The 27,089-nt window shown below is 40.5% G+C and overlaps 1 protein-coding gene across 2 annotated transcripts in view; it reads right to left on the bottom strand.

The window, feature by feature from the left end:
* The window catches only part of CREBBP (CREB binding protein), a 129,563-nt gene that overhangs the window by 82,616 nt on the left and 19,858 nt on the right, over positions 1-27,089 (bottom strand). For both annotated transcript variants that reach the window (XM_059898588.1, XM_059898589.1), the window contains exon 2: positions 22,495-23,207. In XM_059898588.1, coding sequence (XP_059754571.1) covers positions 22,495-23,207 — 713 coding nt within the window. The remainder of the gene's footprint in view (positions 1-22,494; positions 23,208-27,089) is intronic.

Raw genomic sequence — 27,089 nt, forward strand, 5'->3', positions numbered from 1 at the left:
CATGTGGCTCTACTTCTAACCAAAAACTGAGTTGTGTAAAGTCCTAACAAAAATATACTTGGTATAGTAAAGTGTTCTTAGTCATGTCCACTGGTGCAGAGACATGGCTTTGAGGACACACAGAGGTACCTTAACACTCTACAGACGCTGCGCCTCACTCCTGAAGATAATGTAAGTGAAAGCACTTGGAAAATGAAAGTGCAAAATCAATGTAAGGCAGTAGCGGTGGCATTAAAAGTAAAACAGTTCTTTTACTATAAAAACTCACCCATTACTGACAAGGGGAAAATGTTCCTTGTACAACATTAACTTCTAAAAAAAGGATTAAAAAAAATATAATCCCCGTAACACACGCACACGTGCGCACACACACACATACACACAGAGCAAGACAGAACACCAAAATATTTAATAAAGGGCTTAGAGGTGGTTTTTATTTTTTAAACATTTTCTATATTATTCAAATTCTCTGCACGAAACATTATTTTATCTAAGGAGGAAAAGTTATTATTTTTTTAAATTTTATTTATTTATTTATTCTTGGCTGTGTTGGGTCTTTGTTGCTGCACGCAGGCTTTCTCTAGTTGCAGAGAGCAGGGGCTACTCTTCATTGCGGTGCGTGGGGTTCTCATTGCGGTGGCTTCTCTTGTTGCAGAGCACCGGCTCTAGGCACGCAGGTTTCAGTAGTTGTGGCTTGCGGGTTCTACAGCGCAGGCTCACTAGTTGTGGTGCACGGGCTTAGCTGCTCTGCGGCATGTGGGATCTTCCCGGACCAGGACTCGAACCTGTGTCCCATGCATTGGCAGGCGGATTCTTAACCACTGTGCCACCAGGGAAGTCCCTATCATTATTTTTTTAAATAAATTTATTTATTTATTTTTGGCTGCGCTGGGTCTTTGTTGCTGCACGCGGGCTTTCTCTAGTTGCGGCGAGTGGGGGCTACTCTTCGTTGCGGTGCGTGTGCTTCTCCTGTTGCAGAGCATGGGCTCTAGGAGTGCAGGTTCAGTAGTTGTGGTGCACGGGTTTAGTTGCTCTGCGGCATGTGGGATCTTCCAGGACCAGGGCTTGAACCCGTGTCCCCCTGCACTGGCAGGTGGATTCTTAACCGCTGCGCCAGCAGGGAAGTCCCGAAAAGTTATTTTTAAAAGCCATTCTCTGCTCAAACATTATGACTGCCCACAGTGACAAGATGACACACTGTTGGGCTGCACACCTGTACTTAAAATATTAACTGCTTTTTCTTTTTTTTTAAATTAAATTAAATTAATTAATTTATTTTTTTGGCTGCGTTGGGCCTTCGTTGCTGTGCGCGGCTTTCTCTAGTTCCGGTGAGCAGGGGATACTCTTCGTTGTGGTACGCAGGCTTCTTATTGCAGTGGCTTCTCTTGTTGCAGAGCATGGGCTCTAGGTGTGTGGGCTTCAGTAGTTGCAGCACGCAGGCTCAGTAGTCGTGGCGTGCAGGCCCTAGAGCGCGCAGGCTTCAGCAGTTGCAGCACGTGGGCTCAGTAGTTGTGGCACGGAGGCTCTAGGGTGCGTGGGCTTCAGTAGTGTGGTGCGCAGGCTCAGCAGTTATGGCACACGGGCTCAGTAGTTGTGGCTCGTGGGCTCTAGAGTGAAGGCTCAGTAGCTGTGGCACACGGGCTTAGGTGCTCCGTGGCATGTGGGATCTTCCTGGACCAGGGCTCAAACCTGTGTCCCCTGCATTGGCAGGCGGATTCTTAACCACTGCACCACCAGGGAAATCCCTAAAATATTAATTTTAACCTGTCATCAGACACTGAATAAAACTAGGTAGATCAAACTGATTATGACTGTCAAGAGATTACTCTTGGGTGGTAATTTAAATCAAATTCACCCCGGTTATAACATGGTTGGAAGTTGTCACACTTTGCTCTAATGCATTATACATGTGACCAGAAAAAAAGCCTGAATGAGGCTCAGCCACTCAGACATCTACCACTACTATTGGCAAAGAAGGCTGGAAGGAGGGAAAAGAGACGCAAACATAGTCAACAGCCAATCAGGATATAAAAAGCTGTATGTTGCTTTAGTAGCTTATGTTTATCAACAGAAATTTCGTGAGTGACTCCTGATACAACAAAGGCACAATTATCCTGCTACCTGAATCTTGGTTCATATTTCAGGCAGCAGGGATACCATTTCATCTCAGTCTATCTGGTACCTGAGCTTTGGAGAGCAACAGGCAAGAGACTGGATCATGAGGGATTTACCAGCATGTGTTTGGCTCCCAGGTTTCGACAGTGAGGTACATTTACAGTTGGAAAGTACCTATTTCAGGAGTAGCACCTTTTCCAGCAAGGAGATGATCCAACTGCTATCACATCTGCCCAACTCTCACTAAAGCCCACCTGCCTCCTAGCTCTCAGCTGTTAGCAATGATGCTCTGATCTTTGGCACACTGGAAGCTGAAAAGGCAGTGGTAATAAACACGTTATCAATTATTAGAATGATGTCTATTAAGCATCTTCCAGAAGGGAGATACTACGGGGTGGTGGAGGTGCACAGCATGCAGGGCCACGTCCTCTCGAGCCCAAGGCAAGAGACACAAGCTACAAGGAAAACACATGTGCGCTGTCAGCAGGTGGCACCAACACTGACTGCTAAATGGAGTCTGAAGGGGGAGAGGGGGGCCCTGGCCCTGTGGGCAGACAAACAGCTCAGGTGGTCTAACTTGAGGTGGGTCTTGAGAAGTGGGCTAAATAGTAACTGTAATATTCATCAGTGACGGGTGCTGTTTGGCATCATCACCATGAATGAGAATATGGTAAGACATTTCTAGAAGGGGCCTGGGTATCCACTAGGCCTAGAGAAGTTACTCTTGCAGTTTCAAAGTCTCTCTCTACTCAGATATCCACAAAAATCGGACTAGATGACCAGCCACCTGGCTGGGAGGTGACTGATAGATCGAAGGTATTAATTAAAACGAACATCAATACTGGGAAAAGCAGGAGTAAGCTGGTTATTAATGTTGATAATTACTTATAAGAGGTAAGCTCTGTCTCTGAAGAGCATCACTTGCAAAATCAACAGACAGGAATGAAAGCTGCTATGACGTCTCCAATCAGATTCTGACAGACTGACCTGAGAGTCACCCAGATTCTGACAGACTGACCTGAGAGTCACCACCTTCCGTCTTCCGGCCACTCCCATCTCCGCACACCTTTCCTTCAATGAATCCACATGTGGCAGTAGCACAGCTAGGTGCAGCCACACCCTGACAACTTTAAAAGTACAACTGCCAAGCAGGCCAGCATCTCCCATTCTACAGCCAATCTCCAAGCAAAATGTGCCAAGTTCTCAGGGGAGAAAACAACGCTCTGAACCTCCCCTTGGTCTGTCCCTTATCTCCATGCCCCAGTGCTTTCCCCCATAGCCCTATCAGCATGGCCGCTCACCAATGAGACCACACACCCCTGCACACCATGCAGAGGGCTGCTCAGACTTCCTGTTTCCAACTTAAATGGAACAGCACATAGGAAAATGCTCTGAAAACCACAAAGCACTGTGCAATCTTGAGGTGCCTTTAAGATCTCTTTCCAAAAATAGAGCACAGAAAATCTCTAACATCAGACAGGATTCTCTAAAGTGAATAAATTTTCTACAATACTGAAAACAGACGGGCATACATTGTAACTTGTAATTTACAAGGTCAATAATTCCAATACGATGTATGAAGTTGGCATTTCCCAGTATTATCTATCTCTTGCCTTGTTCTAGGACTTAAGATGGTTTGTTTTCCAGTTCATTCTTCAAACACTGGGCAGAAAAACAGAATTAAACGACTCATTATTGAGGGCATGAAGTTTCCACTTGGTAATAACAAAGCAACCACGGCAATCATGCCATTTTTCAAAAGCTACAAACCCAAGTGCCACATTCTTACCTTAAAGTATACAATAATATGCACAGATGTAATTATACAGAACTATGGCTTTGGACTTACAATCCACTGATAATTACTTGCATCTCCTGAACAGTAAATGTCATCAACAACCAATTCATAGCTCTGATCTGGTGTTGTTTAGAGCACTCTGGACACTTGTTCACTAGAACATTCAGGAAAGGTGCTCGCTCACTCCTCAGCAGACAACAAAAGGGGGAAAAAAAGGAATTTTTGCACAGAATGCATTTTACCAACTGTAGCAAAGATGATCAAAGAAAAATAAAAAATGTTTGGGGGAAACTCCATTTGTGAGTAATCTTTATTTTAACAATTATTAAGACAAAAACCTCTTGTTTCTGAGATTCAGCTACACCCACTGCTTTAAGTTCTTGTAAAAGGCAAAGTTTTCAGAGTGTCATGTGTATACTCAAAAATCTGCACAAATACAGAAAAATTTTAATACAAAAAAATTAAAGAAGAATTTTAAGTCATATGAATAGATGTTAAAAATGAATCAAATCTATATGTATCAATTTTAATAATAACAAGTTTTTTTTAATGAGATGAATACGTATAGCGTACCATGTATATCGTGTATAAGACACTTAGATTTTTAATCTGTTAGATTTGATTTCATTTATTTTAAAAAACTATGAAAAAGAGACAAATCTCCCATGAAGCGTTCCAAATAAGTTACACAGACACCCCACCACAAGAGAGATAGAGCCCAACCCCACTCTTTAAGTGGGGGCTGTGCATGGTGACTTCTTTCCAAGAGGACAGGCTAGAAGGGGGAGGGAATGGAACAGTACAGCAGAGACACGAACTCAGCCAGGTAAGCCACACAACCATGTGATCAGCCATGATGACAATATGCACCCTTTGCCATGTGATAAAAATGGCACTTTAGGACTTCCCTGGTGGCGCAGTGGTTAAGAATCCACCTACCAATGCTGGGGACACGGGTTCGATCCCTGGTCCTGAAGATCCCACATGCCTTGGAGCAACTAGGCCTGTGTGCCACAACTACTGAAGCCCGTGTGCCACAACTACTGATGCCCGTGTGCCTAGAGCCCGTGCTCTGCAACAAGAGAAGCCACCGCAATGAGAAATGCGCAGCGCAATGAAGAGTAACCCCCACTCGCCGCAACTAGACAGCCCGTGCGCAACGAAGACCCAACGCAGCCAAAATAAATTAATTAATTTTTAAAAAATGGCACTTTATGATCTTCCTTCCATAACCCTGTAAGTCTAAAACCCCAGTCCTACCACAATAAAAACATAAGACAAATCCCAATAATGGGGCATCCTAAATACACCTGACCAGTCCTCCTCAAAACTGTCAAAGTCATCAAAAACAAGGGAAGTCTAAGAAAATGTCACAGCCAAGAAGAGCCTAAGAAGACATAACAAATGTAATGTGGTATCCTGGATGAAATCTTAAAAAAAGAAGAAGGACATTAGGGGAAAATTAAGGAAATCTGTATGGATTTCAGTTAATAATAATGTATCAATATTGGCTCATTAATTGTGACAAATATACAAATATAATAATATGGGAAACAGTAATGGGGGGAGGAAGAAATATAGGAATCCTCAATACTATCTTCCAATTCTTCTATAAATCTAAAACGTTCCAAAAAAGTGTCTACTTTAAAAGTGAAAAGGGAATTCCCTTGGTGGTCCAGTGGTTAAGACTTGGCACTTTGACCACCATGGGCCCAGGTTCGATCCCTGGTCGGGGAACTAAGATCCCACAAGCCATGTGGTGTGGCCAAAATAAAAATAAAAATTAAGAAAAAAAAAACCAAAAACCAACTGTGAAGAAAATCTGAAAAATATCAACATGTGTTAATTCTGACTAACGGAAACAGAGATGTTGATTATATCGTTCTTTGGTGTGTTTTGAAAATTTAAAAACCCCAGAAAGTCACAAATGAAACCTTTCTTTGCTACAGTAGTAGTATTGTTTAAAAAAAATTTTTAAGAGACAAGATCACTTTAAAAAATCACATAAAAAGTAATTATAACTATGCTGGCCTCCCACATGGGAGGTAAACAATTTTTCACTAGCCAGAAAAATCAACTTCTTTATGGGTCTTGCAAAACTTGCTTGGCTGAATTACTATTTCAGATTGAGAGCCACAGCCCAATGAGACCACAGGCAAGGCCTACAGTATACATGTGTGTTTCCAGAAGGGTGTAAGCAGCAAATCCTTCTGTACAACAAAAATACTCCTGGGAAATTAGACTCACTCTCCAAGTTATCTATTCTATAAATTTTGTAGATGGGGGTAAAACCTGATCCATACACAGAAAATTAGGTATTATGCACTTCCCCGTCTTATGTTGAATCCTGGTATATTACAGACAAAATGGTGTAGTAGAAAAAATACAGACCTTGGAGTCAGACATGGATGGGTTGTAAGTCAAGTCTGCCACTTTCTAACATGTGTCATCTTGAATAATTTCCTGGGAGACAGAAAAGTGGCTCAGAATATTTTATTCCATGTGCAAAACAGATATGGCATGTACCTCACAGGATTATTAAACATGAGACGAATTGAGATCGTGTTGCAAAGCACCCAGTGCAGAGCCCAGTACAATCGGCACCCCAGCCCAGAAGTGTCATTCCTTGCCTGCTCTTCTCTTACCATAATTCAGAAAGAGTAAATACAGTTATTGTTATCCTTGTTCATAAAAGGATCATACTGAAATTTTATGTTATAGTCATTATGTAATTCTGAAAAAATGCCATAAGTATTACGTGGTAATCAACATAAAAACCCTAAATGTTTTAACTTGGTGACAGATGGACAGCAAATTACTGTCTACAGTAAACGTAACTCTTTCCAAAATATTGCAGAAACATTTTGGAGAAGTCAATCCTTGAAGTCATGCTTTGGACCCATTTACATAAAGAATGTTAGGTTTAGTACTTCCCAACTTTCTACACTGAACAAGGAAAGAAACAACAGATAACTTTTGAAGTGTGATATATCCAATCACCAATGGGCACCCATTACATACCCTAACTTACGCTCACACCATCAAGATGGAGAGACCTCCCAGTGCCTGGAGGGCACAGCCACAACAACTGCCCCTCCTAGAGCTGGTGAGAAAAGCAGACTCAAAGCACCCCACTCCCAAGACCTCCCAAAGCAGAATTTGCACCTTAACAAGATCCCCAGGTGATCTGCAAATCATTAAAGTTTAAGAAGCCGTGCCCTAATCTGTGTTAAAGTCTGAGAGACACGTTAATAGCTGGGCTTGAGAATGGTTCCTAAAATGTTTGCAGCGACGGAAAAACACCCAAGAGGAATACAAAGAGTGGAGTCAAATGTCTCCCAGAACAAATCCAACACTCCCTAAAGGAAGACAACAAAACTTATTCAACAACATATCCACAATATCCACTACGTAATCAAAAATTACTAAACATGCAAAGAGGCAGGAAAATGTGACCCGTAACTGGAATTATATATTTAAACAAACAAACAAAAGACTGCAAATGAAACAAACACAGAGATGACAAAGATGCTGAAATCAGCCTTCAAAAGAAGAGCAGGAAAGGAACAAAGAGAAAAAAAAAAGAACAATATGCAGAGGGACAAATAGAAAACAAATGGCAAGATGTGGACCTAAGTCTAACTGTATCAACATTTCATGTAAATAAACTAAACCCTCCATTTAAAGACAAAGATTGTCAGAATAAATTAAAAACAAGTTCCAACTATATGTTCGTTCCAAGAGACACACTTTAAATATAAAGACATAGACAAAAGGGTAAAAAAGATATCCTTTGCAAATATTAATGAGTGGGAGCAGCTATGTTAATGAGACAAAGAATATTAATAAAAATAAAGAGAAACAAGTAGAATGATAAAAAAGCTCAATTCATCGGGAAAACATAATAATCCAAAATGCATATTCACTTAATAAAAGGGCATCAAAATACATGAAATACGTAATCAAATTTCATTCTACTTAAAGTAAAAATAGACAAATCTATAATTACAGTTGGATATTTTTAATATTCTCTCAGTAACTGATAGAAGAGACAGAAAAAACATCAGTAAGGACGTTGCCGATTTGAATACAATCAACTTACTCTAATTGACATTTACAAACGCTACACCCTACAACTGTAGGAGGCACACTCTTTTCGAGCATATCAGAACATTCATCAAGACAGACCATATGCTGGGCTATAAAACAAGTCTCAGTAAATTTCAAAGGACAAAAATCATATAGAGCATGTTCTCTGACCACAATGAAATTAGAAATCAATAACAAAATAATATCTGCAAAAATCCCCAATATTTGAAAATTAAGCAACACACTTCTACATAGAAACATGAATCAGGGCTTCCCTGGTGGCACAGTGGTTACGAATCTGCCTGCCAACACGGGGGACACGGGTTCAAGCCCTGGTCCGGGAAGATTCCACATGCCGCAGAGCAACTAAGCCCGTGCGCCACAACTACTGGGCCTGTGCTCTAGAGCCCGCAAGCCACAACTACTGAGCCCATGTGCCACAACTACTGAAGCTCGCGCACCTAGAGCCTGTGCTCCACAACAAGAGAAGCCACCGCAATGAGAAGCCCACACACCACAACAAAGAGTAGACCCGGCTCGCCACAACTAGAGAAAGCCCGCGTGCAGCAATGAAGACCCAACGCAGCCAAAAATAAATAAATTTTTAAAAAAAGAAGAAACATGAGTCAGAGAAGAAATTACAAGTAAAATATAAAAATATTCTGAACTAAATGATAATAAAAACCTATCAAAATTTATGAAATGCAGTGTAGACCAATCAATGATCTAAGCATTTACCCCAAGGGGTTAGAAAGAGCAAAGAAAACCCAAGTAGAAGAAAGAAAATAACAAAAAGAGAATCAATGATATATAAAACTGAGAATATTAACAAGTCAAAAGTTGGTTGTCTGAAAATACCAATAAAGTTGACAAATCCCTACCCAGACTGATCAGGGAAAAAGGAGAGAAACATAAAATTATAAATATCAGATTGAAAGAGGGGGCAATGGACATTATTACAGAGTCTGCAGACATTAAAAGGAAATTAGGGGAATGTTACGAATCCTTTTATGCCAAATAAATTCAAGACCTTAGACGAAATGGATAAATTCCTTGAAAAACACGAATTATCAAAATTAACACAAGAAGAAATGAAAAATATGAATAATCTGTACCTATTAAACTAATCAAATTATAATTTAAAACCTTATCACAAGGTAAACTCCAGACCCAGATGGTCTCACTGGTGAATTTTATCAAACATTTTAAGAAAAAATACTAAACTCAGAAAAGAAAGGAAGAGGGAACAAACCAGTGTAGTCTTGATACCAAAACCGTATCAGGACACTGCAAGAAAATTATAGACCCATATCCCTCATGAATATAGACGCATAAATCCTAAACAATATTCTAATAAATCAGATCTGGGACTTGCCTGGTGGCCCAGTGGTTAAGACTCCTAGCTCCCAATACAGGGGGCCCGGGTTCAATCCCTGGTGAGGGAACTAGATCCCGTGCGCCACAACTAAGACCCAGCGCAGCCAAATAAAAACAGGAGGGAGGGAGGGAGGACGAAAGGAAAATCCTAACTCGGTTTAAAAAATAAATAAATAAAATAAATCAGATCCAGTAGTACGTAAAAAGGTTAATACATCACGATCGAGGGAGGTTATCCCAGGAATGTATGGTTGGTTCAACATTCAGAAAGATGTACTTTACCACATTAATAGAATAAAGAAAATCCACCTGATCCTCTCAATAGATACAGAAAAAGTATTTGATGAAATTCAGCAATCACCTATGATAAAAAGACTCGGCAGACTACGTAGAGTAGGGGCCTTCTTCATCCTGACAAAGGATACCTTTAAAAGCCTACAACTAACACCATGCTTAATAAATGACTGAATGTCTTCCTCCACAGATCCAGAATAAGACAGGGGATGTATGCTCTCAACACTTTTATTAAACACTGAAGGTCTCAGGCAGAGCAGTAAAGCCAGAAAAATAAAAAGCATACCGATTAGAAAGGAAGAAGTAAAACTGTCTTTATTTTACAAGGACAACATGACCTAGAAAATTCTAAGGCATCCACCAAATAAGTAGAACTAACAAGTGAGTTTAGCAAAGTTACAGGATATAATGTTAATAAAGAAAAACCAATTATATTTCTCCATATTAGCAACAAACAAGTCAAACAATGACACAAAAGCTAGAAATTAAACAGAAATGAAAATGAGAAATTAAGCAACCCAATTTTAATACTTACTATAAAGCTAAAGAAATAAACAGATCAATGGAATGGACTAGAACAGGGGTGGCAGACTTTTTCTGTAAAGGTCCAGTTAGTAAGTATTTTAGTCTTAGCAGGTGACCTATGGTTTCCATCCCTCATTCTTTTATTTATTTGTTTGTTAGTTTGTTTTTTAACCAATCGTTTAAAAACATAAAAACCATTCTTAGGTTGTGGGCCAGATCTGGCCCATGGGCTATAGTTTGCTGACTCCCAGACTAGAGTCCAGAAACAGACCCCTCCTTATCCAGTCAATTCCATTCCTAGTTATTTATCTAAGAGAAATGAAAATTTATATGTCCACACAAAGACTTATACAAAAATGTTCACAGAAGCTTTATTCTTAACAGCTCCAAACCGGAAACTACCACAACATCCATGAATAGGAGACTAGATAAGCAAATCATGGTATATTAATACAACAGAATACTAATTAGCAATAAAAAGAACTACTAAATTCAGGCAACAACATGGATGAATCTCAAACACACACCGTGAGCAAAAGAAGCCTCACCAAAAACAAACAAAAAAACCCACATTACAGAATTCCATTTATATGAAGTTTGAGAACAGGTAAAACTCATCCATGGTGAAAGAAATCAGTAGTGACAGCAGACATGGGGGTGGAGAGAACAGGAAAAGGGAGGAATACAAAGGAACTTTCTGGGGTAATGAATATGCCCTGTATCTTGATAAGGGTATGGGTTACATGGGCATGAGTTTTGACAAATCAAACTGTAACACTTAAGATCTGTGCATTTCACTCTATGTAAATTATACCTTTAAAAATATTAATAATGAAAGTAAAACGATAAAATATTAAAAAAATTAATACATGTAGGTCTTTAACCCCAGATCCTAATTGTTGACCTTTAGTTAGAAAGTAACAAAGCTGATTGGTTTTTCTTACAAGTATACTCTTCAAAGTAGTCACCCTGGAGACATCAAATCAAAGTACTCAAAGTTGCTATTATGCAAAACATTCATTCAGTTTGTGCTACAGAAAATAATCAGTTACAAAGTTAACTGGAAAAAAAAGAAATATAACTCCAACTTTGACTTTAAAAAGAGATAGATAATTATAGATAAAAGACTGCTAGGGAAAACATCAAAAAGTTAACACCAATTATGAACTGGGTGATAAGATTATGGTTTCGTCTCAAAACTTTCAATTTTTGTACAATCAACTATTTTTATTACTAGAAAATAATTCTCTGAAAACAGTAGAAAAGCAGTCTCATTATCACTTCAAATGTGATTATCTCAAATCCTTTATGTAAGAAAGCACCTAGCCAGCTAACTAACCAATCTTCTCTGAAAGTTTTTCAGTAAACCCAGACACTGTGCTAAGAACTATACATACACTGTCTCATCTAATCAGCACAATTCTATGAGGTAGGTATTATTACTATCCCCTCTTAATCTATACAATTCTCAAAGGCAGATACTATTATTATCCTCATTTAAAAGACAAACAACTAAGACCCAGAGTGATTATATTATTTTCCCACAGCTAATAAATTAGTGGAGACTGAACTTGAACTGAGGCAGCTTACTCCAGATCCCAACCTCTGCTCTTAAGCACTTGGCTGTACTGCATCTGGGGAAGGCAGTTTGAGCTGCTGAAGTGGCTGCTGCTGCTACTAACGATGATGATGATGACGACAACAACAACAATCACAGGAGCAGCAGCAGGTCAGTACAATCTGCGGGTAAAGCCACTAAATAGACATATACAACCTCATTTAATCAAAAAAAATTAAAAATAAATTCATGGATAATTATCATGGGAAGTTCAGTACATCCTGAATCACATATTCTCCATTAAAGTCATGATACAATTATTGAGCCAGTACAAGACTGCTTAACATTTCTACCAAAAACCTGTGCCTGGGCTTCCCTGGTGGCGCAGTGGTTGAGAATCTGCCTGCCAATGCAGGGGACGCGGGTTCGAGCCCTGGTCTGGGAAGATCCCACATGCCGCGGAGCAACTCAGCCCGTGAGCCACAATTACTGAGCCTGCGCATCTGGAGCCTGTGCTCGGCAACGAGAGGCCGCGATAGTGAGAGGCCCGCGCACCGCGATGAAGAGTGGCCCCTGCTTGCCACAACTAGAGAAAGCCCTCGCACAGAAACGAAGACCCAACACAGCCATACATACATACATACATACATACATACATACATACATACATAAAAAGAATGTAAGCAGACAAGAATAGCATTAAAAAAATAAATAAAAAATTTTAAAAAAATTAAAAAAAAAACCCTGTGCCTACAGGAGCTATATAATTATCACACAGCACACTGTATTAATTCAAAGCTTTCAACCTTTCCATTCTATAAACTGACCATTTACTTCCATTATGATCTTTTTCAAAAAGGCCAAATTAGGATTTACTTAATAAAAAACTTCCTTGTTTCCTTTGCATTATTTCAAGGATCAGATGAGATGACATTACATGAGAAAGAGAAAAGGATCAGACAAATGTACAGTATTATTTCTCTTGCTATTGAATGTTAGAAATTTCCAATTATCATTCCAAAATAGAGAAGGTGAGTCACTTATTCTGAACAGCCAATTTGGCCCTACTCCTCTCTTACTGACCATATGCGGCTAATCTATCCCTTCAGCACGCCAATTCTCGGAGTGTGGTCGCTGATCAGCACAACCACGGTCACCTGGGAGCTGGCAAGAGAAGCAGATTCTCAGGCTCCACCCCAAACCTACTGAATCAGGAACTCTGGGGAGGCCCAGCACCCTGGGTTAACAAGCCTGCAGTGCCTGTGCTGGACACCAAGTCTGAGAACGACCACTTTATCTTATCTGACCAAAATGTTGGTTGACTGGATCCAGGGGGGTCTGGATCTAAAAATCAAAACCTTCACCCCAGAACTCCCCTGATGGCACAGTGGTTAAGAATCCGCCTGCCAATGCAGGAGACACGGGTTCGAGCCCTGAGGCGGGAAGATACCACATGCCGTGGAGCAACTAAGTCCACATGCCACAACTACTTAGCCTGCGCTCTAGAGCCCATGAGCCACAACTACTGAGCCCTCGTGCCACAACTACTGAAGCCCACGTGCCTAGAGCCCGTGCTCCGCAACAAGAGAAGCCACCGCAATGAGAAGCCCACGCACCACAACAAAGAGTAGCCCCCACTCACTGCAACTAGAGAAAGCCCACGCGCAGCAACAAAGACCCAACACAGCCATAAATAAATAAATAAATAAATAAATTTATTTAAAAAAAAAAAAAGGGGCTTCCTTGGTGGCGCAGTGGTTGAGAATCTGCCTGCCGATGCAGGAGACACGGGTTCGAGCCCTGGTCTGGGAAGATCCCACATGCCGCGGAGCGGCTAGGCCCGTGAGCCACAACTGCTGAGCCTGCGCGTCTGGAGCCTGTGCTCCGCAACAAGAGAGGCGGCAACAGTGAGAGACCCGCGCACCGCGATGAAGAGTGGCCCCCGCTTGCCGCAACTAGAGAAAGCGCTCACACAGAAACGAAGACCCAACACAGCCAAAAATAAATAAATAAATAAAAATTTAAAAAAAAAAAAAAAACCCTTCACCCCTCAGGGAGAGCTCTACAGAAAGCTAGCTCCCCGTTTTCTGACTACTTTCTAAAAAAAGAACAATATTCAAAAAACCTTATAAAAAAATAAGCCCTAATCTAACCCCCTGTGAAGAAGGCTTACCACACAAACTATTTTGGTCCCTTATTTCCAATACATTACTTATAAGAAAGGACTGAAAGTATTTCTAAGGCTGTAAAACCATTTATCAACCTCAGAACTATAAAGAGTCTGGACCCTTTGCCCAGATACGTCACAATACCTTCCTCTTTCCACCAGTGTCTGGCTTCCCTCTGCCACCTTCTCTGTGCAGAGCAACAACTCTCAATACCTCTAGCCAGGAGAAGAACTTGAGTGTACGGCTTCCAATTCCCACTTAAATTTATCTTTATTTTTTTTAAAAGAGATTTATTATTTATTTATTTATTTATTTAATTTCTTTTTGGCTGCGCTGGGTCTTAGCTGTGGCACATGAGGTCTTCACTGAGGCGTGCGGGATCTTTCATTGTGGTGCGTGGCTCCTCTCTAGTTGTGGCATGCAGGTTTTCTCTTCTCTAGTTGTGGCACGCGGGCTCCAGTTGAGGCGCACGAGCTCAGTGGTTGTGGCACGTGGGTTTAGTTGCCCCGCGGCATGTGCGATCTTAGTTCCCTGACCAGGGATTGAACCCGAGTCCCCTGCATTGTAAGGCGGATTCTTTACCACTGGACCACCAGGGAAGTCCCCTTAAATTTATCTTTAAATACTTTTTTTGCTTTCCTCCTAAAAGACAAGTGTTTGGGTTATTTCCTGTAGAAAACTAGAGCATGCTACCGAAAAGATAACATATGAAGTTTCCTACTGTTGAAATGGGGGCACACAGAATGAAGGGAACAGAGGGAGGCTGAGTAACTTTCCACGATCACACAGCATAGCCAGGATCGGATCCCACGAAGTCTGGCTAAGGGTCTCTTAAATCACTAACCCGTGCAGCTTGTTCTTGGATCAGTTTTACAATCTATATTTTAATAAAAATTCTTTTTATCCAGGCTTTACAATTAATTAAGAGTTATACAAAAATTCTTACAATTTTGGACTTTCCTGATGTTTGTGGTTATTTCTACTTTCTCATTCCTAATTTTGTGTGACTCAAAGAAAACATTTAAAATAGAAAACATAAGCCATTTCAACAACATGGCAATAATGTTAACATGGCATGATATGTTTAATGAAATAATTTCTCCTCTCCATTCTGTGTGCCTCCATTTCTAATCTGTAACATGGGAATTGTACCCACTTTATATTTTTTAATGAGAGTAGAAGTTACACATTTTGAGTTTTTCTTCAGAATAAAAATATATTTAGACTTTTCTAAAAGAAAAATATATTGACTCAAGAGACCAATAGTCTAATGGAGTATTGTCAAAGATCTTAAGTCACCCTCGAGGAAAAAAGCTTCAAGCCCATACAGTTGTACAGATGGTTTCTCAATTCTTCAAGGAACAGATCATTCAATTCGAAACTGTTCCAAAGAACAGATGTGAACAGCTTCCAAACTCTTTCTGACCAAATTAACACAACCCTGATATCAAAACCTGACAAAACACAAAAAAAGAACTACAGATCAATCTCACTGTTGATTAGTGAGAAGCAAAAATTCTAAATGAATGCTAGCCAATAAAATTCAGCAAAACATTAACTTTCAATTTCACAATTACAGAGATGGTTCAGTTGGATAGTAGGAAACCTACTGAGATAATTTGTCACATAAATAAAACAAAGGAGAAAAAAAAATCACAGGGTAACCACTATAGATGTCAAAAGGGAATTTGATAAAATCCAGCATCCAATAAATAATAGATTACACCCCAATTTTAAAAGATTGAAAACCAAAGCTCACATTATACTTAATAATAAAACACTACATACATCTCTATTTAAGTCAAATACAAGACAGGGATGCCCAAGAGCATAAACACTGGTAGAAATACTGCCAAGAAGACAAAAGTATCAGTAAGGCAAAAGATGACTGCCTACTAGGAAAACCCAAGAGAATCACCTGAAGAAATATTAGAATAAACAAGAGAACTCCATAAAGTGGCCAGATTACCAAATTGACATGTATATATCAACATCTTTCCTATATTAAAACAATAGTCAATTAGGTAATGAAATAAAACAACTCATCTCTAATAGCAACGATAAACCCATTAATACATCCAGAAACAAACTTAATAAAAAAGGTGTATTACCTATATAAAGAAAACTATAGTATGCTTCTGAGCAACATAAGACTCCATAAAAAGACAAACCTTGTATGTACAGGATAAGACAACTTGGAAAGCCACAAAACTGTTAGAATGTCAAAATCCCCCTTAAATGGTTTATAAAATTCAATATAATCCCAATCAAATCCCAAGACTTTTGTTTGATTTTTAGGAATCTGAAAAACAGTCCGAAAGTTTATTTGAAACAGAGGTTCTCAACCCCGGCTGCCATGAAAATCATCTGAGGAACTATAAACTATATCAATGCTCATGCCATGCACCAGAGATTCCAACTTAATTGGTCTGCAGTAGGGATGAGGCATCACATTTAAAAAAAAAACCCCAGGTAATTTTGATGCACAGACAGGGTTGAGAACCATACATCTAGAAGAGTATCTTATAAGGACAGCAAAGAAAATACTGGATTCTTGAAAAAGAGTGAAAGGCAACTGGCTCCATCATATGTTAAAATTCATTACACAGCTAGGATAATAAGTTTCTGGCACAGAATAAATAAAGATCTATGAAACAAAAGAAAAAGTCCAGAAATAGACCTAAACTCTGTATATTTGAAAGCTGAATAAAATATATACCAAAAATGATGTCACTGCAGTGGGGGGAGGGGGGAGGGGAAAAGCTGGATTAGTAGTATCTAAATAAATGGTACTGGGATGACTATAATTTGGAAAAATGTATATAGCTAGATTTCTGTATCTCACTCAAGCCAAAATAAAGTCTGAGTTAAAGATCCAAGGTATAACGGGAAAAAATACAGAATATTTCATAATTTTGGAACAGAAATGCATTTCCAAACATGACGTAAAACCCAAAAGCCATCAAGAAAAAAAATGGATAAATTTGTTTCTATAAAAACTGAAAACATCCATTTGGTAAAAACTCCGGACTATCATATTGTTAACCTATGTGGCCATTCTCCTGGTAAAACAGACTTTAGTAAATAAAAAAGGGGGAAAAACTTTCACTCATTAAAAGACTTTAGCTTTTTTTTTTAATTATAATATTTTCAGTCAAAAAATTGAACCATTTCATATTTTTAAATTATTATGCTTGATTTTGCTTCTCCCATCCTGCTTTATGCTTTTTGTTTCTAATTTTTTTGTCTTTAGACTTTAGCTTCTAATATACAAAGAATATAAAGAACACAAACCAACAAAAAAAAAAATGGGAAACCATGCAACAGAAAAGTTGACAGAGAATATAAGCAACAGCAAAATACAAATGCCCATGAATTTCTGAAAAGACATTCTGCCTAAGAGACAATCTGCCTAAGAGAACGGCAAATCAGTAAAAGAATAGTATCAGTGTTGGTGAGAATTTGGGGCACAGGGATTCATTCACTTTGGTGAGGGTGTAATTTGCATAATGTTTTTGGAGAGGATCTGGCAATATCTATGCTTATCAAAAATGTCAATATCCTTTAATCCAGAAATTTCACCCCCAAGAATTTATCCAGCTGATACACTCAGCTGTACAAAGATATATATATAAGTCAAAAATTGTGATAGCAGCAAAACACTGGAAACAATCTAAATGTACAGATATTGGGGCACTAGTCCTATAAATTAAGATATAGCCAAATCAGGGACTTCCCTGGTGGTGCAGTGGTTAAGAATCCGCCTGCCAATGCAGGGACACAGGTTCGAGCTGTGGTCCGGGAAGATCCCACATGCCACGGAGCAACTAAGCAAGTTGTGCACCACAACTACTGAGCCTGCACTCTAGAGCCCGCAAACCACAACTACTGAGCCCGCGCGCCTAGAGCCCGTGCTCTGCAACAAGAGAAGCCACCGCAATGAGAAGCCCGTGCACTGCAATGAAGAGCAGCCCCTGCTCGCCGCAACTACAGGAAGCCCGTGCGCAGCAACGAAGACCCAATGCGGCCAAAAATAAATAAATTTATTAAAAAGAAAAAGAAAAGATATAGCCAAATCAAGGACTACTACTGTACCATAGCTAGTAAGAAGGACTGAGAGCTCTATCTAACATGGAACAACTTCCAACTTACGTTGTTCAGGGGTGGAAAGGAGGTGTATGTCTACATTTATACATGGTGGGGGTTGGGGGGGGAGACACAGAGAGAGATGTTATGCCATACTACTCTTCATGTTTAGAAGAGATATCTACACACACACACACACACACACACACACACACACACACACACACACCCTTTCTACACCTCTATATATACAGACCATCTCTGGCAGGATAGATAAGAAATAGTTGCCTTTGGTGAGAGAATTTGGGAGAATCAAGGGTCAAAAATTAAGGGAGACTACCTTTTCAGTTCTTATCCTTAGTGCTATTTTTAAAAAATTTGGCTGTTAGTTGTTAAACCATGTGCATAATTACTTCTAAAAACAAAACGTTTAACAAAGTCTTTGACCCAGTAACCTCACTTTTCAGAATTTATCCCATGATGCGTGTGGATATGCCTACACAAGGATATATTCACTGCAGCACTGTTTGTACTAATGAAAAGTCAGAAACAATCCAAATGTTCATCATCAGAGGAGTACATAAATTATGGTGCATCACAAAATGCAATACCTTGCTATCAGTAGAAAAAAAGGAAAAATCTGCACACACACTGGCATGGAAAGGCATCCAGGGTATATAGTTATGTCAAACAGCAAGGTGCTTATGTACTGGGTTGGCCAAAAGGTTTGTTCAGTTTTTTCCTTTTTTTCCCCATAAGATGGCTCTAGTAGTGCTTAATTGTCTTTAACTTCATTTGAAACAATTTTGTTAGACTGTATTGTAAAAGCTGTCATGTCAGCGTGCATTTAAAAAAAAACATTAAAATTGGTGAATTTTTGTGTAGCCATTTTAATACTGAGGATGAAAGAAAAAAGCAAAATTTTTGGCATATTATGCTTTATTATTTCAAGAAAGGTAAAAGCGCAACTGAAACGCAAAAAAAGATTTGTGCAGTGTATGGAGAAGGTGCTGTGACTTGATAGAACGTGTCAAACGTGGTTTGCAAAGTTTCATGCTGGAGATTTCTTACTGGATGATGCTCCAGAGTTGGGTAGACCAGTTGAAGTTGATAGCGATCAAACCGAGACTGAGAACAATCAACGTTATATACCACACGGGAGATAGCTGACACACTCAAAATATCCAAATCAAGTGCTGCAAATCATTTGTACCAGCTTGGTTATGTTAATCGCTTTGATGTTTGGGTTCCACATAAGTTAAGCAAAAAAACCCTTCTTGACCATATTTCTGCATGTGATTCTCTACTGAGACATAACAAAAACGTTTCGTTTTTAGAACAAATTGTGGCGGGCAATGAAAAGTGGATACTGTACAATAATATGGAACGGAAGAGATCATGGGGCAAGCGAAATGAACCACCACCAACCACACCAAAAACTGGTCTTCATCCAAAGAAGGTGATGTTGTGTGTGTGTATCTCCCTTGGGATTGGAAGGGAGTCCTCTATTATGAGCTCCTTCTGGAAAACGAAACAATTAATTCCAACAAGTGCTGCTCCCAATTAGACCAACTGAAAGCAGCACTCGACAAAAAGTGTCCAGAATTAGTCAACAGAAAACGCATAATCTTCCATCGAGATACCACAAGACCACATGTTTCTTTGATGACCAGGCAAAAACTATTACAGCTTGGCCAGGAAGTTCTGATTCATCTGCTGTATTCACCAGACACTGCACCTTTGGATTTCCATTTATTTCGGTCTTTACAAAATTCTCTTAATGGAAAAAATTTCAATTCCCTGGAAGACTGTAAAAGGCACCTGGAACAGTTCTTTGCTCAAAAAAAAGTTTTTGAAGATGGAATTATGAAGTTGCCTGAAAAATGGCAGAAGGTAGTGGAACAAAACGGTGAATACGTTGTTCAATAAAGTTCTTGGTGAAAATGAAAAATGTGCCTTTTATTTTTACTTTAAAACCGAAGGAACTTTTTGGCCAACCCAATAGTTTGGTTCCATTTCATACTAAAAAAGAATCTGTGTTAATATATCTGTATAGATAGAAGTGGTTATCTGTAAAGAGAGAGGGGCTGCTCTCTTTTACTATTTAAATTATTTTATAGGAAATCTGCATTTCCTTTGTAACAATAATTTTTAAAACAAAATTACCTTTTTAAAAAAGTTTCTTTTCCCAAGTGCATTTAAAAATCTTATTCTGCTTAAAATGAACTTGTCTCTTACTCCTACTATTTGTCCACCACTATTAGTTCTTTTGTCCCAACCAAAGGCCATGACAACCTTTCAAAAATGCCAGTTCCCACTCCTCCTTCGCCATCAGCCTCTTCAGGGTACCTACAGGGGACAGAGATGGCTGCCCCCAAAGCACTACTGCGGCTCACTTTCCACACGGTGAGCACTAGCTAAGCGTCGTTTGAAAGAAAGATCACCCTGTACAAAGGAATGAAAAAGTTGGGCAGAGGAACATGGAGTGAAGAAGACATTATCAGCAAAGCCCAGACTATAGGAAACTCCCAGAACAAAAAAATAAACAAGCAAAACAACTAGATTCTCCTACAAATACGTTATAAGACTCCTAGAGATTAATAAATTCTTAAGAGCCGTATCAAGTGAATAAAATATAGGTTATTCAGAGCTGGGGGAAAAAAGTCTGTAATAACAAATCATGACATATGCAACCACTGGAAATCTGAATATTTAGTGGACATTGATGACATGAGGAAATCATTTATTTACTTGTGAGAGTGGCACTGTGCTCAGGTATGCCAAGTCTAACTTCTAGGAATATATATATATTCTATCAATGGCTCTCCAAGTGTGGTCGAGGGACTCAGTCCCTTTCAGGGGTCAAAACTATTTTCATATAATACTTAGACATTATTTGCCTTTTTTGCTCTCATTCCCTTACAAGAACACAGAGGAGTTTTCCAGAGGCTCTGTGACATGTGATATCACTATACTTAACGGCTAACGGAATGTGTGCTTGTGTTTTAAAATTCTGTTTTAGTATCTAATGTGGCTAATATGGACAGATATATCCACGTTTTAAAGAAGTCTCCTTGGGACCCTCAATAATTTTTAAGATTACTCAGGAGTCCTATGTCTACTTTTGCCATGTGACTTAAATTCTCCAAAACAGTTTTTTGTAACTGGGCAGCGTGGACAAGAGTGATGAGTGAATTAGGAAGGAACAAACATCAATCTATCCATGAACCTTAAGCCCACAGAAATCTTTTCTCAACCCAACTCCGAAAGGCACATTCACACACAGACCCCTCTTCAAATGCCAGGGACAACTAAAAATTAAGTTCATATTCCCCCTTAATAACACTTCAAAAGAGATAAATGCAATTTTAACGTTTGGAATTACTTCACCTTTACTTAAGTGAAAAAAAAATTCCTCTTCTTATCTAAGCCAGTCACAGGGTTCACAGCTGTCACCTAATGCTCGCATCAACCTTGTGGGGAAACTGTGCTCTACTGTGATCTCTCCCTTTCCCTTATTTGGGAATAATCAAATCCAAAGAACAGGCCAAACTGTTTTACTGTTCTGGAATCTGCTGTACCAAATACTGCCTGAAACAGGTGCACTGGTGGCTGTAGCTGAGAAGCCTTTTCTCAGTGCATCTCGGTGTTTGGCGCTCCAGTGGGATCAGCCCGCGCTCTTTCCCTTGTCAGCTCTCGCTTTCCCAGTGGTCTCCTATCTACCCTGGCATCTGCCTTCCCTGTTCTCCACATTCAGTTCCTACACGACACACCAGTTGCAAGGCCTTTCCCTGGAGCAGAGCTCTCAACCCCGCACAGGCGTCACACCATCTGGAGTCAGTAGCTTTGCACTTCTAACAAGCTCCCAGGTGATGCTGATGCTGCTGGTTTGGGGACCCCACTTTGAAAACCCTTGCTCTGAGTTTCCTCTGGGACCCGAGGCCCCATGCTGCCCCCTGGCTCTGCCATGTTATCTCTTCCCTGTTAACCACAGCAGGTAGCTGACCAGCTTGGAACCCAGCTTCTTTGTTGGTAAAACGGAGACTGTGACAAAAGACACTTCACCAGTTGGTTGTAAAAAGGGAAGGGCATGAAGAGTTAACGACTTGCTCGGCTGCGTGAAGTGAAGGTAAAGAGCCTTTACCGGATTCACTGATGCAACAAAAAGCTGATTCCCAGCAGAAGCTGCCTCTTTCAACCATGTGGTTCTATTTCCACACATTCTCCTCAGAGGCTGAAAACTGGTTATCAGTCCAAACTCATTCCCTAAGTTTCAACTGTCTGACATGCAAGCTAGCCTACCGCTGGTTTCTTCAACAATTCCCACTTTAAAGGCATGGGGCAGAGATCTGTATCCTGGAAAGAAGGGCACTAAATACCAAATCTGTCTCTTCCATGTGGGAGGGGCAGGAGGAAAGCCTAAAGGAGGACAGGAATGTGCCCCTGGTTAGTAGGAAGAATTCAAAGCACCGAAGCTCACTTACCTTGCTCATGCCTCCGGCTTGCGCTGTGTTCAGTCCTGCATGACTGGCCATTTGCGGTGAAACTTGAGTTAACGTCTCAGCCAGCACGCTGCTCGCGGCCCCCTGCATGGCCGGAGTAGCGTATGGCATTCCAGCTCCCCTTCCTCTGCCAGCAGCCCCAAGAGATCCATTCATGACTTGCGCCTGCCCTTGCTGGGCCGGGTTCATTAAACTATGGCCAGAGTTACTATTGAGGAGGCCTGGGTGGGTCTGGTTAAAATTAGCATTCATGCAGATCCCAGGTCCCGTCTGTGACGTGGCAGGGCTGCTGGTCACCAGCCCCACTTGCTTTTGTGCTTGCGGATTCAGTGCTTGGGAAGCAGGGGGAGTGGGCCCAGAGGTGCTGGCTGCCTGTTTGGGCAGGCTGGGGGCTGAAGAATCTCCCTGGTTCAGAGGGCTCTTGCCCATGGCACCCAGACTGGCCATGTTCGCACTGTTCGGCTGCCCCTGGGCCTGGGCTCCGAGGCCTTGTTGCACGGGGCTGCTGGCGCTCACATTTCCTATTCCTGGGTTGATACTAGAGCTGCTGCCTCCTCGCAGAAGCTCTGACAGTTGTTTATGTTTGGAAGCAGCATCTGGAACAAGGTTCCCACTGTTTAAAAGGCCTAATTCTCCTCCATTGGGGATCAGCTCATCGGGAAGATCATTTTCCAAGTCAAACAATGATCCAAAATCTAGAAATTAAACAGAAACGGAAATGAGAAACTAAGCAACCATAATAGCTCTCCAACTGTCATATGTTACTATGATCTTAACCTAAAGGGGCGTTTAACGTGGAACACTAGCACGTCTTAACGGTAACGTCAAAATGATCTGAAAGTTCATTTGGGAAAATAAAACAGGAAGAATATTTTTCAAATTCTGAAGAAGGGAAAGTTAAACAGAGATAAGAGGAAGGCTATGTAAAATGATAGATTTTATCATATATTCTAAAACAATAATTAAATAGTGTAGTATACGGCAAATGCAGATATACAAATTAAAGGAAAACAATGGAAATTTAAGTAGTTCACTGAATTAGGATGTTAAAATGCTTTACAAGAACTTATGTGTGTAAAATAGTAATTGGGCATCAGGTTAGACGAATAGTAATTTGAGGAAATTAAAGCCTAGCCTTAAGTGATTACATATTTGAAAGGTAAATTATCAAAAAACCCCAACCTTAACAGAAAATGAGATTTCTCAAAGTGCTGAAGCTACAGGAAATGAAAATAAAGACATACATAGAAACTAAAAATAATTGAAAGTAAAAGAAAATAGGAGCTTAAAAAATACTTGAATTATACAGAAAGGGTTAAGATTTACAGAAAGATTCTAAGCACACTGAATCCCAAGAATAAATGCACAATGGACATAAGCAGGTAAGTATCACAAAGGAAGATAAAACAGTAAACAAAATAGACCATCCTTCCTAGTAATCAAGCATGAAAATTAAAGCAACTCCTTTTTTCCAGTCTCTCTCAAAGTAACACTTCTCTAATGTGGCCTATATATGTCATCTCTAGTTCCTCACTGACCAAGCACTGTCCAACCCACAACAACCTGGCTATACATGCAAGTACAAAGGACAAGATATGTACAAATACATTCATCATAGAATTACCTGTAACATCAAAACAAATGCAAACAATACCCAGAGGTAGTTTAACCTAGTGGTTATTACAACTCTAGACCCATACTGCCACCATTTGAATGCCAGCTCTGCTTCTTGCTCCCCACTTACCAGCTGTGGGACCTTGGTTAAGTTAGAGTTTCTGTGCCTCAGTTTCCCTATCTAGAAACTGGGAGTGATAATGGCTACTACACCTCATAGGGTTGTTGTGAGGAGTAAATGAATTAACAAATGTAAAGCACTTAAACAGTGCCTGTGGATGCTAAGTGTTCAGAAAGTATTAGCTATTATTATTACTGTTATCCAATAACAAAGGTTTGATAAATTGCTGTATAATACTATAAAACACTATACATCTATTAAAATAATTATGAAGACTGTACAAATACAGGAAAATGTATGTTATGTAAAAACATGCAAATGGAAATTGTACGCAAAATAGCACACAGAGTAAGATTAGAACTAAAGTACGTGCATGTGGGCAGTAGCTGGAAAGTAATATGCCAAAAATAAGAGTCGTAATGGTAAAATGGTGGGGTGATGTGTCCATGTGGCTTTCTAAAGAATTTTTAAAAGCCTCTCCCCCCTCCCACCACCCACTTTTAGAAAACTGAACATCTTTTTCTCCATGGCGCAAACCCTTCTGACTGCTTCCCCCAACAACCTCCTCGGCTGGCTGGCCGGGATGTTCCTTTTAGGAAGGGCAACACCTTCTCAGGCAAGGAGCAAGAACCGCCACAATCACCTTCCCCCTTCCAGGTGACACAATCCCAGCTAAGGGAACTGAAGGCAAGTCAGCCAAGACAGTTCTGGAAAAGGTTTTCCTTCCTAATGGTAAGGGATGCTCAGAAAAAGATCTCTCTTTTCCTCACTGGATTTCATCATGGGACTGTGGCAACCCTCTTCAACCAGGAGAGGAGACGCTGTTCACACACTAAGGATGGCTGCAGAAAAAAATACAAGCACCTGGGTTCATGAAGCCACCTCTAGGCTAAATTATCCAACTCTGGAAGCCTCCCCATCTTCAGACTTCTCGTAATGAGAGAAAATACATTTCCTATCATTTAAGCCATTCTAGCTGGAGTTTAAGGTAACTTGCAGCTGAAGGCATCTTATCTCCATCATGTCTATGAAGTTCAAACTCCTTCACACGGCACATCAGTAGGTGGCCCCTGCCCACTTTCCAGCCCTTCTTTCCCAGGCACCTCCTGATGCACCTCCTACCTTCCAGCCACAATACCGTGAGCCAGCACATGTATTAGCAATCTTTTTTCTGGGTGCGCTCTCTCTCAGTCTAGAAAACCCCACGTCCAGCCCTCCCTCAGATTAAACAGTGACTATGAAGACTTTCTGTAGGCTGCCCCTGCAGAACTGACCAGTTCCTTTTCAGCCTCCTGAGTTCTCTGTACATACATGCCTCATAAACCACCTCGAACACATACCCATTTCTTCCTGCCTGACTGTAAGGGACTAGATACTCCTTGCAAGTGCATATACACATACTCTGTTTTGTAGAACCTGTGAGAGTAGCTGCAGACACCATGAGCCCTTCCTCCCAAGTACTTTACTGTGTGCCTCCTGAGAACACCCTTTACACAGCGCAATACATTTATAAAATTCAGGAAATTTAACATTGATACAACACTTAATATACTGATTGCCCTTACTCAGATCTGGCCAGTTGTTTCCCAAAATGCCCTTTATCACACTTATTTTTCCTGATCCAAAATCTGATTCTGGATCCCAGCGTACTTAGTTGTCATGTCTTTGTCTTCTCCTTTATTCTAGAAAGGTTCCTCACACTTTGTCTTTCATAACTCTGAGATTTCTGAGGAGGGTAGGTCAGCTGTTTTGTAGAATGCCCCTCAATTTGGGGTTGCTTCCTCACGATTACAGGACACTTAACTATGAAGAGACAACAGGACTCGACTCCTGGATACAGCAAACACCTCTGAGAGAACCACTGACCAGGGCGTGCTGCTGGCGACAGCCCAGCTCCTGTGTTTCCAGGTGGCTTTGTGGGTTCCATTCCACAGCTTTTATGCTATTGTATTGTCCTGAACCTGGAGATTCACTAAGATCTCCAGACACAAAGACCACATGAAATAAAGTAAGAACAAATGAAAACAACACTCCAACATAACTAACATTTCTGTTTGTTGCCTTCCAGGTTCTGTCCACATGTATACACATTTTTACTCAATAATCTCATAAAAAAAAAAAGAAATCAGTGACTTCCCTGGTGGCGCAGTGGTTAAGAATCCGCCTGCCAATGCAGAGGACACGCGTTCGAGCCCTGGTCTGGGAATATCCCACATGCCGTGGAGCAACTGAGCCTGTGCGTCACAACTACTGAGCCTGCGCTCTAGAGCCCGCGTGCCACAACTACTGAAGCCCCTGTGCCTAGAGTCTGTGCTCTGCAACAAGAAAAGCCACCGCAACGAGAAGCCCGTATGCCACAACGAAGAGTAGCCCCCGTTCACTGCAACTAGAGAAAAGCCCATGCGCAGCAACAAAGACCCAACGCAGCCAAAAATAAATTAAAAAAAAAAAAAGAAGTCAATGTATGTGTGTGCTTAATGTATTGCTTCTTAATCTATGAACGTGAAAATGAAACTCATTTAAACTAGAAAATGGAAGTCGTTATGATAGAGATCATGTTTCCTCCCTATCTGCCGGGGAGGAAATTAGGTGTCAAGCACTATAAACCAGAAGAAGAGACTGGGCTACTAATATTGTACACGTAAAGCTTGGAACAACCCGCTGACGCTCCCCTGACTGACTCTTCCAAGAGTCCCAAAGCACTTTTCCTAGGAGAGGGCAGACAGGCCAGGACAAGAGCAGGTAAATGCAGAAGAACATGGTCTCTAGTCCAGTGTAGGAACTGGAATCGGAAACGGAAATGCAAAAACAACACTCACCAGTGGAACATAGGAGTTCAAAT

The sequence above is a fragment of the Balaenoptera ricei genome, chromosome 15 (assembly GCF_028023285.1).
Source record: "Balaenoptera ricei isolate mBalRic1 chromosome 15, mBalRic1.hap2, whole genome shotgun sequence".
NCBI lineage: Eukaryota > Metazoa > Chordata > Mammalia > Artiodactyla > Balaenopteridae > Balaenoptera > Balaenoptera ricei.